General features: G+C 44.3%; 1 protein-coding gene across 1 annotated transcript in view; it reads left to right on the forward strand.

The window, feature by feature from the left end:
* Positions 1 to 349: 349 nt before the first annotated feature.
* The window catches only part of LOC308313854 (NLR family CARD domain-containing protein 3-like), a gene marked incomplete at both ends in the record, with an annotated part of 17,144 nt that continues 4,726 nt past the window's right edge, over positions 350 to 12,767 (forward strand). The window contains 5 exons of the mRNA XM_080761182.1: positions 350 to 599; positions 3,475 to 5,245; positions 5,420 to 5,590; positions 6,813 to 6,962; positions 7,355 to 7,398. Of these exons, the coding sequence (XP_080617308.1) occupies positions 350 to 599; positions 3,475 to 5,245; positions 5,420 to 5,590; positions 6,813 to 6,962; positions 7,355 to 7,398 (2,386 nt within the window). The remainder of the gene's footprint in view (positions 600 to 3,474; positions 5,246 to 5,419; positions 5,591 to 6,812; positions 6,963 to 7,354; positions 7,399 to 12,767) is intronic.

Below are 12,767 nucleotides of genomic sequence, written 5' to 3' on the forward strand. Positions count from 1 at the left end.
CGGGACCCCATCTTCAATAGGGGGTCCAGGACCGCTAGGGGCCCTCAGAGGTACCAGGGGTCTTCAACAGGGGGTCCGGGACCCCATATTCAATAGGGGGTCCGGGACCCCTAGGGGCCCTCAGAGATACCGTCCGTTTCAGCACAGAAAGTCTGTTTGTACCATGACCTGCAGCTGCACACACGCACGCACGCACGCAAGCCGCTCGTAGGCGGCCGCTTGTGTCAGCCTACCAGAGACGTATTTTTATTATATTTATATATTTTTCTCTTCTTTTTTGTAACATTAACTACAGCTTGTGATCAATATTTTCATACCCAGAGCTTTCTGTTTGTGTCAGGAAAAAACCATGGATGGACTTGAGGTACGTATCTTGACAACTCTCAACGATCTGTCAAAAGAAGACTTTAAGCAGTTCAAGTGGCATCTGAAGCGGGTTGATGTTAGAGGCCTCAAGCCGCTCCAAACATGCGACCTGGAAGACGCTGACAGGATGAAAACAGTGGATCTGATCGTCCAGAACTACACTACTCATGCAACTCAGATCGTGGAGACTGTCCTGAAGATGATTAAAACGACTGATCTACAGGAGAACAAAGGTAGGTGAAGACATGGTATATATACTATAGTCAGGGGATATCAATACAATCTGGGAATACATTTCTTACCAAGAATTATCTTCACCAATGTGTTTGTAAGGGTGTCTACTAACATAATCCGACATTGGTTTATATTCAACCACGCCAGGGGAATTTTTGACAGCTGCTGAAAGTTGGTACCATACAACCATTATAAGGCAACATTTTCTAAATTTCATCATGCTTTAAAGATGGAGTGCCGTGATTTTTTTCCACCCTAAAACATGATCATCAGGTCTTATTGTTATATAAGGAGGGGTATTTTTTTCAAAAAAGTGTAGATTATTTGTTAAAATGTTGTTTTTATGTGGGCATGTGGTGATGGGTGGTGATCCACCTGAACTGAAGCTGCACCCACAGCTGTAGTTGTATGATAAAGGGGGAGGGGTAAGGGGAGGGGCTGATAATGTGTTCAGCCTCCAGGAAGAAACCCTAAATACAAAGTTAATACACCATTGCACATAAAAACGACTCCAGGGTGTCTAATGAAGTATTGTCACCTCATAGACACATGCAAAACTGGAAAAATGGTGGCACTCCATCTTTAAGTAGCATGTGACGTGTCAAACTAGGGTTTTTTCATCATTCTGAATCCATTCCAAGCATTAGTTTAGCACAAAACACTCCTTTGGCTAAAATGGCCATAGCCGTCATCACAAAATGTGATGAAGTCAGCACATTTGGGCATATGTGGGCAAGTGGCTATGGTCAAACTAGCGGGTTTTCATGATTCTGAAACCATTCCACGCATTAGTTTTGCACGAAAAACACTCCTGGTGAAGAAAATTATTGGTAAGAAATGTATTCCCAGATTTGACATTATACTGATAATATTCCCTGACTAATATGCATGTTTACAAGTTACTGACAAACTTTAAGACTAAGGGCTGTATTTTGCGTGTCTTAAAGGGTAAGACCACTTTTTCAGAGGTTTGGGTTGTTTTCTTACCTTATTATGGGCAAACTATTCCATTCCATGAGTTATTTCGCTCCGTTGAGTTGTTTATTAGCAATTTAAGAAATAAAAATAATCGCTCATTGACTTCCATTGTAACGGGGAAACAGCTCTCAAAGTCACTCTTTTAGCACATAAACCAACGCAACAAAAGCTGATTCTGACAGTTTATGACATCAGGAAAACTCATGCGGTTTTATTTTCGTCTTTTAAGTTACTATTTTAGTCGGAGATAGACTGCAGCAGTACTACGGCGTTCCCAACTCTCGCGGGCCGTCTTGCGAGGTTTCGTTTGTAAACAGAATTCTCCACGCTGTTTGAGATGCACCCTCGCATATAAGCAATCACAGACACAGACACTTTACACACTTCTTCTAAAGTGTCTTATAAAGTATCTCCCTCAAACACGTCCATTGTGTATGTTTTTAGTGACAAGCGGACGAGATCAAATCCATTTGTTTACATTCCCGTCGTTTCCAATAAGGAAGTGGTGTACAGTTTTGGTCCAATCAGATCAGACGCGAACAGCAGTGATTCGGTCGGCGTAGGCATACCTACCGGATCTTCTTTTTTTTTTTTATATATATATATATTTTTGATCCCACGTTTTTGTAACCCATTTTTCACCCCTGTGTCAATCATCTACTGTGATCCTGGGCTCTACACACCCTCCGCCACCTGGGGAAAGCAACGGACTTAACTCATGCTCATGCTCTTCTTTCTACACAAATTAGTCAAAACAAGACATAATTTTTTATAATAAATAAAACCGCATGAGTTTCCCTGTCAGAATCAGCTTTTGTTGCGTTCGTTTATGTGCTAAAAGAGTGACTTTGAGAGCTGTTTCCCCGCTACAATGGAAGTCAATGGACCCTATTTTTTATTTCTTAAATTGTTAATAAACAACACAACGGAGCGAAATAACTCATGGAGTGTAATAGTTTGCCCATAATAAGGTAAGAAAACAACCCAAACCTCTAAAAAAGTGGTCTTACCCTTTAAGTACCAGGTCTTATTACTTAACTTAAGACCTGGAGGCGTGATCAATGCCATTTGGCTAATCTAACACACACACACACACACACACACACACACACACACACACACACACACACACACACACACACACACACACACACACTATTTATTTAATTAGCTGCAGCTGTGTTGCTTACAATACATCACTGTATACAGTGGCGTGCACAGACATTTAGAGGGGCAGGTGCTCAAGTGAAAAAAAGGGCACCTGTGCTGCGGCGGGAACCCATTTTGGTGCTTTAGCTATTGAAAAATAGCAGATTTTTATCGAAGAACCACTGACATGGAAACATAGCTTTAGATTGTGGGGGCCTAAATAATATAGTAGAAGCGTTTTTTATCAAGATTTGATCAATGTCACCATGGTCCACACACCAGAAAAGAAAAAAAACCGTTTATTTTATTTTTATTTTTATTTTTTTAGCACATTGCCAAAAGGGCAGGGGGTGCAGGGTGACACCCCCTAGTGTCTAGCTGTGCACGCCACTGACTGTATACTTCGTAGCATGCCATGTTTTTACCATGTTCTTGTTCTTGTTTTACCATGTTCTTAACCTGATAACATATAGGGTTTTATGCCACTATAATAAACAAATTGTCAGAACAGAAATACAATTCCATGTCATTTTTTGTATCAATTCAACAAGAAACATTGACAGCTCTATGCCTAGTTTAAATAATAATTAATAAGACATCAAATGGAAGATTCAGCAGCAAGATTCATAATTCAGCATCTACAGCAGCACAGCCATTAATACAGTATAATTACCAAGTCCACTCATTTGAGGACCACATTTATCATAGCATGCACTTACTGGTGTCCTCTGTTCTTTGGTTATTTAGAAATCCTTACTACCCAACTACTCAAGTCTTTTCTGAAGAAGAGGGGAGAGTATCTGATTGAGTGGAAACGACCTGAGGAAAACCCAGAAGAAACACCTCTGAACCAAGACTTCACAGAGGTCAATGTCACAGTGTTAGCTAGTGAAGAGGTCAACAAGGAACATGAGGTCAGCCAGATTGAAACTATGTCCAGAAAAACATCCAGGCCAGAAACATCAATCAAGTCTCTAGACATCACTAAACCTTTACCCGGGGAAGCTCAAATCAAAACAGTGCTGATGAAGGGAGTGGCTGGCTCTGGTAAAACAGCCTTAACTCAGAAGTATGCTCAGGACTGGGCAGAAGACAAAGCCAACCAGGATATCCTCTTCATGTTCCCATTCACTTTCCGAGAGCTGAATGTCAAGCAGAAGGAGAAGAAATACAGCTTGATGGAACTTCTTCGTGATTTTTTTGGTGAAATCAACAAGGCAGATATTTGCAGCGGAAAAGGGTCTAACGTTATGTTCATCTTCGATGGGCTGGATGAGTTTTGTACTCCTCTACGCGATCTATTCCAGAAAAGGGAGATCTGCACTGACCTAGAAAAGAAAATGTCAGTGGCCATGCTGCTGACAAATCTCATCAAGGGAAACCTGCTTCCCAATGCTCGCATCTGGATAACCACACGACCTGCAGCCGCCGATCAGATCCCTGCTAAGTATGTTGACAGGGTGACAGAGTTGAGAGGCTTCACTGACGACCAGAAGGAGGAGTACTTCAAGAAGAGAATCAGTGATGAGAATATGGCAAATAAAATCATCTCACACATCAAGACATCACGAATCCTCCACATCATGTGTCATATCCCAGTCTTCTGTTGGATCATTGCTGCAGTTCTGAAGGACATTTTAATAAAAGGGACAGGAATGCTACCAAAGACCCTGACCGAGATGTACATCCACTTCATGCTGGTTCAGTCCAAACAGAAAGAGACCAAGTATGACTGGAGTCCAGAGAAGAACACTCATGCCATTCTGGCAATGGGAAAACTGGCTTATAAACATCTGGAGAAAAGCAACCTGATCTTCAATGAAGCAGACCTGAAAGAGTGTGGCATTGATATCAACGATGCAGCAGTGCGCTCAGGCATGTTCACACAGACGTTTAAACAGGTGCGTGGGTTGCACAAGGACAAGGTGTTCAGCTTTGTCCATCTGAGCGTCCAGGAGTTTCTGGCTGCTCTTTACGTCTTTCACACATTCACCAACACTGGCGTCAATGTACTGTCAACCAATGTACTGTCAACCATGTGGTCAATGCTGTTTAAACCACAGTTAAATGACCTCTACCAGAGTGCTGTAGACCAGGCCTTAAAGAGTCCAAATGGACACCTGGACTTGTTCCTCCGTTTCCTGCTGGGCCTCTCGTCGGAGACCAATCAGACTCTCTTACAAAGACTGCTGGAACATACAGGAAATAGGTCACAGGCCAATCAGAAAACTGTCCAGTACATCAAGAAGAAAATCAGGGAGAATCTCTCTCCAGAGAGAACAATCAATCTGTTCCACTGTCTGAATGAGTTGGGTGATCATTCTCTAGAGGAGGAGATCCAACAGTACCTGACCTCAGGGAGTCTGTCCACTGTCTCTCCTGCTCAGTGGTCAGCTCTGGCCTTCATGTTGCTGTCATCAGGGAAGGAGCTGGACGTGTTTGACCTGAAGAAATACGGTTCTTCAGAAGAGGCTCTTCTGAGGCTGCTGCCAGTGGTCAAAGCCTCCAACAGAGCTCTGTAGGTTGACTGAATACACTTAAAATATGATGTCACAGTTCTATAGGAAATACTACTAATATAATAACGTTTCAATGCTGTTTATCTTTCTTTAATAAATAATGTGATATTGATTTTTACAGGAAAAGAAAAAAAGAGAATACTAACAGATTTTTATCACTGCTCCTTTTTCAGGCTGAGTAGCTGTAACCTCTCAGAGCGATGCTGTGTGGATTTAGCATCAATTCTCAGCTCCAACTGCAGTCTAATAGAATTGGACATGAGCAACAACGATCTGCAGGATTTGGGCATACAACATCTGTGTCTAGGACTGAGGAGTCCACACTGTAAACTGGAGACCCTCAGGTTTGTATGCCTGACAATTAACAACACATTTCTGTGTCTGTACGACTGCTGTCACCTTACCTGCCAGTGACTAGCAGAGTGACAATGTCCGCTCCCCCCCCCCAAGCATGCACAGCTGTGTTTGTGTAGATGCTGAGTAAGCTGTATGAACCACAATGGATTCAAACCCCATGACTCTGTGATGGTGAACAGTTACTGTACCCCTCTGTCACCTGAGGGCCCAACAGAGCCCAATAACCTACTATAATAAATATGAACAGTTACTGTACCCCTCTGTCACCTGAGGGCCCAACAGAGCCCAACAGAGCCCAATAACCTACTTTAATAAATATGAACAGTTACTGTAACCCTCTGTCACCTGAGGGCCCAACAGAGCCCAATAACCTACTATAATAAATATGAACAGTTACTGTACCCCTCTGTCACCTGAGGGCCCAACAAAGCCCAATAACCTACTATAATAAATATGAACAGTTACTGTACCCCTCTGTCACCTGAGGGCCCAACAAAGCCCAATAACCTACCATATTAAATATGAACAGATACTGTACCCCTCTGTCACCTGAGGGCCCAACAGAGCCCAATAACCTACTATAATAAATATGAACAGTTACTGTACCCCTCTGTCACCTGAGGGCCCAACAGAGCCCAATAAACTACTATAATAAATATGAAACTAGTAATATTGTAGCACAAATCATTGCTCATTTTAAGGTAAACAATCATAATCTGGGGACCTGATTGGTTACTCTTTTTGATACAGAGACAGTCAATGGGTTAGGGTTAGGGTTAGAATATGAGAAAAACTTTATTCATTCATTCATTCATTTATTTGTATCCAAAATGAGTTAATAGCACAGACAAACTCTTCACATACTAGACTAGAGCTTGTCTCAATATAATAATGAAATAAATGCTTAAACATGTAGCTAGGTGTAATGTTAGAGACCACAGAAGTGAACCTTTAAAGCCTGTTTTCGCTGTTTTCTGCAAGACATTACTTAAGCCATATCTCCAAAACTGGTGGGTCAAACTGTCAATTTGAAGCTATGATTCCCTGCTTTCATATGACATGACATTATTATGACCAAAAAAAATCAGAAGCGGTCACATTTGAGCTTAAAGGAGAGATGAGGGAAGTTCTCGCCTACAAACCATTCAAGTGTGTGTGTGTGTGTGTGTGTGTGTGTGTGTGTGTGTGTGTGTGTGTGTGTGTGTGTAGGTTGTCAGGCTGCATGGTCTCAAAGGAAGGTTGTTCTTATCTGGTCTCAGCTCTGAGATCCAACTCCCACCTAAAAGTGTTGGACTTGAGCTACAATCACCCAGGAGACCAAGAGACGCTGCCCTCTGCTGGACAACTGCAGACTCTCAGGTATGGACAGACTTGATGCCAGTCAGTGTAAATGTGCCTAGTGACCCGACACTAGATTCTAGTTTTCATATTTTTCAGAAAGGACACCAAAAATTATATGTATTTGGCTGCCGACCCCCATCTGAAAATATGTTGTTCCATGGACCCCCCAAAGGCAAAGATTTGAGTTAAAAAAAATTGTTCTGGAACAATATATATTCCAAATACCAGATCTACAAGCTCGTTGCGTGGCACTGGGTGCCGTGCTACGAGCTTGTATACTATTTTTCAACAGCTAATGTATAACATAATGCTTAAAACAACAAAAGGGTGCTATAGTAGCATTTAATGTTTAATAAATGCATTATCTATTATTGTTTCTATTATCTTATCTGTCTCTCCTTCACCCACAGTGATCACAGTGGAGAGTGCAGGCTGAGACCAGGTGTGAGGAAGTGTAAGTGTTTATTCTGTTGTATTCATGAAATCAAAGAAGCACAACATCCTGCTATGTATGAACAGCTCATATTATACTGCATGTCACTTTCACTTAACATAACTGTAATGCGTTTATATTAACCAAAACATTTTTCGGCATTTAACATTTCCGCCGAAGCTTGAAATTGAACTTGTGCCAAGACAAAAATCACGTCAGGTCGGGAGCTGTCGTACGCTTTGTCACCTGTTTTTCTGTCGTAGAACAGCGGAGCAGCATTTTTTGACCAGCTGAGAGGCTGTCACAGGCATCTAAATACATGTATTCACTCCTAAAATGTTTATATAAAACTGTAGCCTAAAGGTATGTATGGGCTACATGTAAAAAAAAAAAAAAAATAGAAATTAAAGGAATACATCAACGATGTGTCATAGTAGGAGATAAAATCGCGCAATTAAAAACAATGTTGCTTAGACAAGTTAGATGCTTAACTATTCTACATGTATGCATGAGTGCATACATGCAAAGATTTAGGCTATCTGTGCTGAAATATTTCCATGACGGGAAGTTGGAGAGTATAGTGCAGTGCTGCAGCTGTGGAGAGTCCCAACGTGGGTAGCGGACTGTAGCCTAATCTACAGCAGGCCGATGTCTTTCTGGTGTTACAGTATGTGCAATCTCCTCCTCGTTTAATAAACCCGACGCGTCGCTCGAATGCCAAATGTACTGTGCCAGCGCAAGTGGGAACCTCATCGGAGATAGGTAGGCTACCCAGCCAGCCCACCAACACCACCAGTGCCAGCCACATGAGGCTACGGTTTTGGCTGCACATCCTGCTACCCTAATAGACAGGGGGTACATGAGCACATGGCCGTTTCTTCGTGCTCTATCTCCGACCTAACCACACTTTTACCACACATCTCTCTATGCAAAATAACATCTGCACACTCCCAGAAAACATATAGACTACATTGCATTCGCCAAAAATGTCTTATTTACTGTTTAAATATTACTTTTGTCAAACACGCTATTGTTGCTCAACTTCAACAGCCTACGTCAAAATCGTCATGTTGGCGTCTACTACGCCAACTACGTTCACTTAATGGGGCCAGTCCTTCACAGTGACACACACGTTAGATCAACCACGCGACCGGGATGGTTTCTACCCCTCAATGTCGTGCCTACTCTACACTGCCATCCCAAGTCCCCTCCCCCTTTCACTGCTCCTGTGTGTGACCTGTGACTACTCTCTGACTGCACTGTAGGCTACTCACTCCACCAACAACAAAGACACAAACAACAACGACTCATGCTTGCCACCGCCAACTGGACTGGAATACTCTGCCATCACCCCCCCAAAAACACATCATGCCACGAAGAAAAAGCACCGCACTTTCTCAATACACGCGTGCCTCCAAACATTTGCGAGCCAGTCGCGCAAAACAAACCCAAACAGGTAAACCACACAGCATGTTGCATCCTTCTCAATGTTGCTTGCTTAATCGTTCGTTTGATTTATCCATACATCGCCCTGTGTGTGTGTCGCGAACCGAAACAGGTAATCACACAGCATGTTGCATGCTTCTCAATGTTGCGTGCTTAATCATTTCATTTATCCATACATCGCAATTGCGCGTGTGCGCTGAACCTGCACACTCATGCACTATCCATTCCATGCACATTATTAGTCGCCTATATTTACTACAGTAGACTATGCCTACACGCTGGCCCCAGTGTGTGTGTGTGTGTGTGTGCCCCTCCTCCCTCCCCCATGGCGCTGGCGCTGTGGAATGTCCATCTAAAAAGGAACAGTAGCCTACTCTTTGAACCTCACGACGGCCATTTACACAAAGCACGCCAATTGTTGCAGCCTACACAGATCTATTCAGGCCCATTCAATTAATCTATCACTACATTAGTTGCCTGTTCAATCTATCATCTTTTGTTTTACTGCCCATTATATGAAGAATTAAGACATGTATTATTTTGTAAAATGACAACCATCTGTGCTGACTTTTTCTGGTTGGAGGACTATGAAAAACTGGAATTTTGTTTTAGGAAAGGTACTTTTGCTTTGGCAGACTTTTTATGCAGGGCGTGGGAAATAAGGCAGAATGTTTTGTTTGTGTAAAAAAAAAAAAGGGAATATCAACAAAACATATCTGTTTAATGGAGTTGGAACAACTGATGTTCAGGAGGCGGAGAAACACACCATGACCATACCTTCACGCCATCCTCCGCCCTCCATGACAATCTACCTGAGCCTACTTATACCCGCCTCAGACAACCCAGCATCCTCTATGCTTTTCGTATGCGCGTACACGAAAAACGCACGTACACAGACAAGCAAGAAACAAGCAACAGCAACAAGCAAAACCAGCGACACAGAAACAACCAGCAACCATCGGCTCACCTTGCCATGGACTACTCCACCTCGGACGACGACCTCCCCGAGGTCTAACCGACGCCCATCCCCGACACTGCCTCATCCAGCAACGATGACAGCTGTCCCACCACCGCTCCCGAGGCCGCCGCCTCCCAGCCATCCAGGCTCAGCCTGATCCGGAGCCGGATTCGGAACCGAATCCGAAAGATCCGCTCCGAGAAGAGGAAGAGCCGTGAGTCTCGCCACCAACCACCGGCACCTACCCTCCCTCCACCCACCCAGGTGGCACTGCGCTCCAGGCGCGTACACACCGCCACTCGCAGCTCCGCCACCTCGCACCAACCCAGCCACCCAAGCCCGCCACAACCCTCCATCTCTGACTGGACCGTCGTAGGACTCCAAAGACAGCTACGCACGCTCAACATCCCGTTCATCCGCTCCACAAACAAAGCGGGCTTGTTCGCACTCCTCTGCAGCAGCAACAACAACACAGCTACAACAACAACACCACAGCCGGGACCTTCCTCTAACCGGGCACCTACAGATGACGTCACGAGGCGCGCCCCCAGCGCAGCCACCAACGATGACGTCACCCGCCGGTCCAGGCGGTCCCGTGTCATCCCAACCTCTCTCCCCCCTCCCATCTCCAGTGTTGGCACAATTCCAACCACATCAAGCTCCTTCCCTCCCGCCATCACAATCCCTCCAATCAGCCAAAACCCCCTCCCCCACACCTCAGTGCCTGCCCCCCACACCCTCACGTACATCCTTTCCCTCTTGACCTCCTCCCTCTCGCCCTCCTCCGCCGCGCAGGCCGCACTCATGGCTTCTCCTGCCGAGGTCCCCCCCGCCCCCCTCATGGCTTCTCCTGCCCAGCCACTGCAGCGACTGCGAGGCAATCTAAATAGACTGTCGAACGTGCATGGTCAGTTGGTCACGGTGTCACGGACGGACCACAGTGATAGAGAGAGACAGACAGACAGGACAGGAGGAGCACCTATGCAAAACAGCAGCGCTGCGTGTGTGTGCCTATTTAATTCATGGTTCACAGGTTCAGGTTTTCGTTCACTAATATATCTTGTTGTATATTAAAGACTTTAATAATTTAATATACAACAATGTTGAGTCCCTCATTTATCAATTGAGTGTAAAATCTGCCCCAAATTCGAGCGTCGGTTTTGTAGTACACTCACGTCGCCACGGCATTTATAAAGTGTTCACAAACAGCTGATCCTACCTTCATTTCTAGCAGTGATAAATGTGACAGCTGAAAACAATCTGGCACGCCCTATGAAATGAAGCCTCGCCCTCGTTTTTGCGACATGCACAACTGCAATACGACCAAACAACTCATGGATACCATGGTTACATGATGGAAAAATAAATTAAAAGGTTTCCCCCGCTTGCCTTGCTGCCCACCTCACCCACATCTTATACACACACACACACACACACACACACACAGACGCACATGCAACTTGCAAGCCCAACTGGTGTGTTGTATCTTAAATAAATAAAGAACGAACACCTGCATGAATTAAATAACGCAAATATACAACAAGATGTATTAGTGAACGAAAACCTGAACCTGTGAACCATGAATTAAATAACAAATTGGCGCACACACACGCTGCTGTTTTGCAAATAGGTGCATCTCCTCCTCTCCTATGCCCTGTCTGTCTGTCTCTATCACTGTGGTCCGTCCATGACACCGTGACCATGCAACTTTATGACAATCTATTTAGATTACCTCGCTAGTACAGTGGCTGGGCTTTCAACTGTCAATTATATGAATATGCAGCCTAAACCAGTCTCGTGTGGCACTGGCACTGCCTGGTAGTGGTGGCTGGCTGGGTTACCCTACCTATCTCCGATGCGTCCCCACTTGCGCTGGCACGGCACATTTGGCATTCAAGCGACGCGTCGGGTTTATCCTTAAACAGGAGGAGATTGCACATACCGTAACTCCAGAAATATATCGGCCTGCTGTAGGTTAGGCTACAGTAGCCTACCCTACTTGACTGCAGAGCTGCAGTCTCCCTCAAATGCCTCTCGATTCATATCATGAAACTATTCCAGGTGGGGGGGCCGGGGTGATTCCAGCACAGGCAGCGCAAATCCTCGTATACTGTAGGCCTATAGGGTATGCGCTCATGCAAAACACTGTTTAAATATTAAGCCAACTTTTTAATTGCTTGATTTTAATTGCTTGCACACTTGGAAATATTCTACCAATTTCAAATGACATGCCTTTACAATTAATGTAATATTAGTTTTATACTTTAGGTTTAGATGCCTCCAGACAATGCTGCTCGGCTTGTGTACGACAAAAAAACAGCTGAGGACAAAGCCTACGACAGCTCCCGACCTGACGTGATTTGGCTCACGTTCAATTTCAAGGTTTTGCGGAAATGATAAATGCCGAAAATTGCGGTCATTTCCGACGTGCACCCATATTTTGGCTTATGCCGCGTTGATAAATGAGGGCCTAAGTACCTACTGTGTGTCTCAAAGCTTTCAGCACTTCCTCTCTGAATGTAAACTCTCTGGCCTGTAAGAGCACACCAAACAGAAGTGATTTAGTTAAAGACTAATTAAACAACTTTTGATGTGGGCTTAAATAGTTAAAGAGGACCAAATTAACTCAAACTAGTGCTGGTTGTCTGGGCTAGGCCCTGCCGCAGTGGTGTCCGATTAGAACATTGCCTGGATGCTGAAACTTCCAAAGCCAGTTGTAAGGCCAGATATCCTGTCTTATACGGAAGGTGTCGGAGTCTCTCGCAAGGAGCGTAGCAAATGCTGCTAGCTACCCTAAACTTTTCGGATTGTACTTATATAAGGTTCTTACTGGGTGCGTGTCATGATGACGATGCCAAACGTGTATCCCCATATATGAGGTTTCTACATTAGCCTGATGTCAGTGCTGGATGTCGCCGTCATCCTCATATTATGGAGCTCTATAGGTGAAAGCCTCCGCTACAGCCACCCCTAAGACCTACGACGA

This window comes from Protomyctophum bolini (assembly GCF_963924005.1).
Source record: "Protomyctophum bolini genome assembly, chromosome: 4".
In the NCBI taxonomy this organism is placed as follows: Eukaryota; Metazoa; Chordata; class Actinopteri; order Myctophiformes; family Myctophidae; genus Protomyctophum; species Protomyctophum bolini.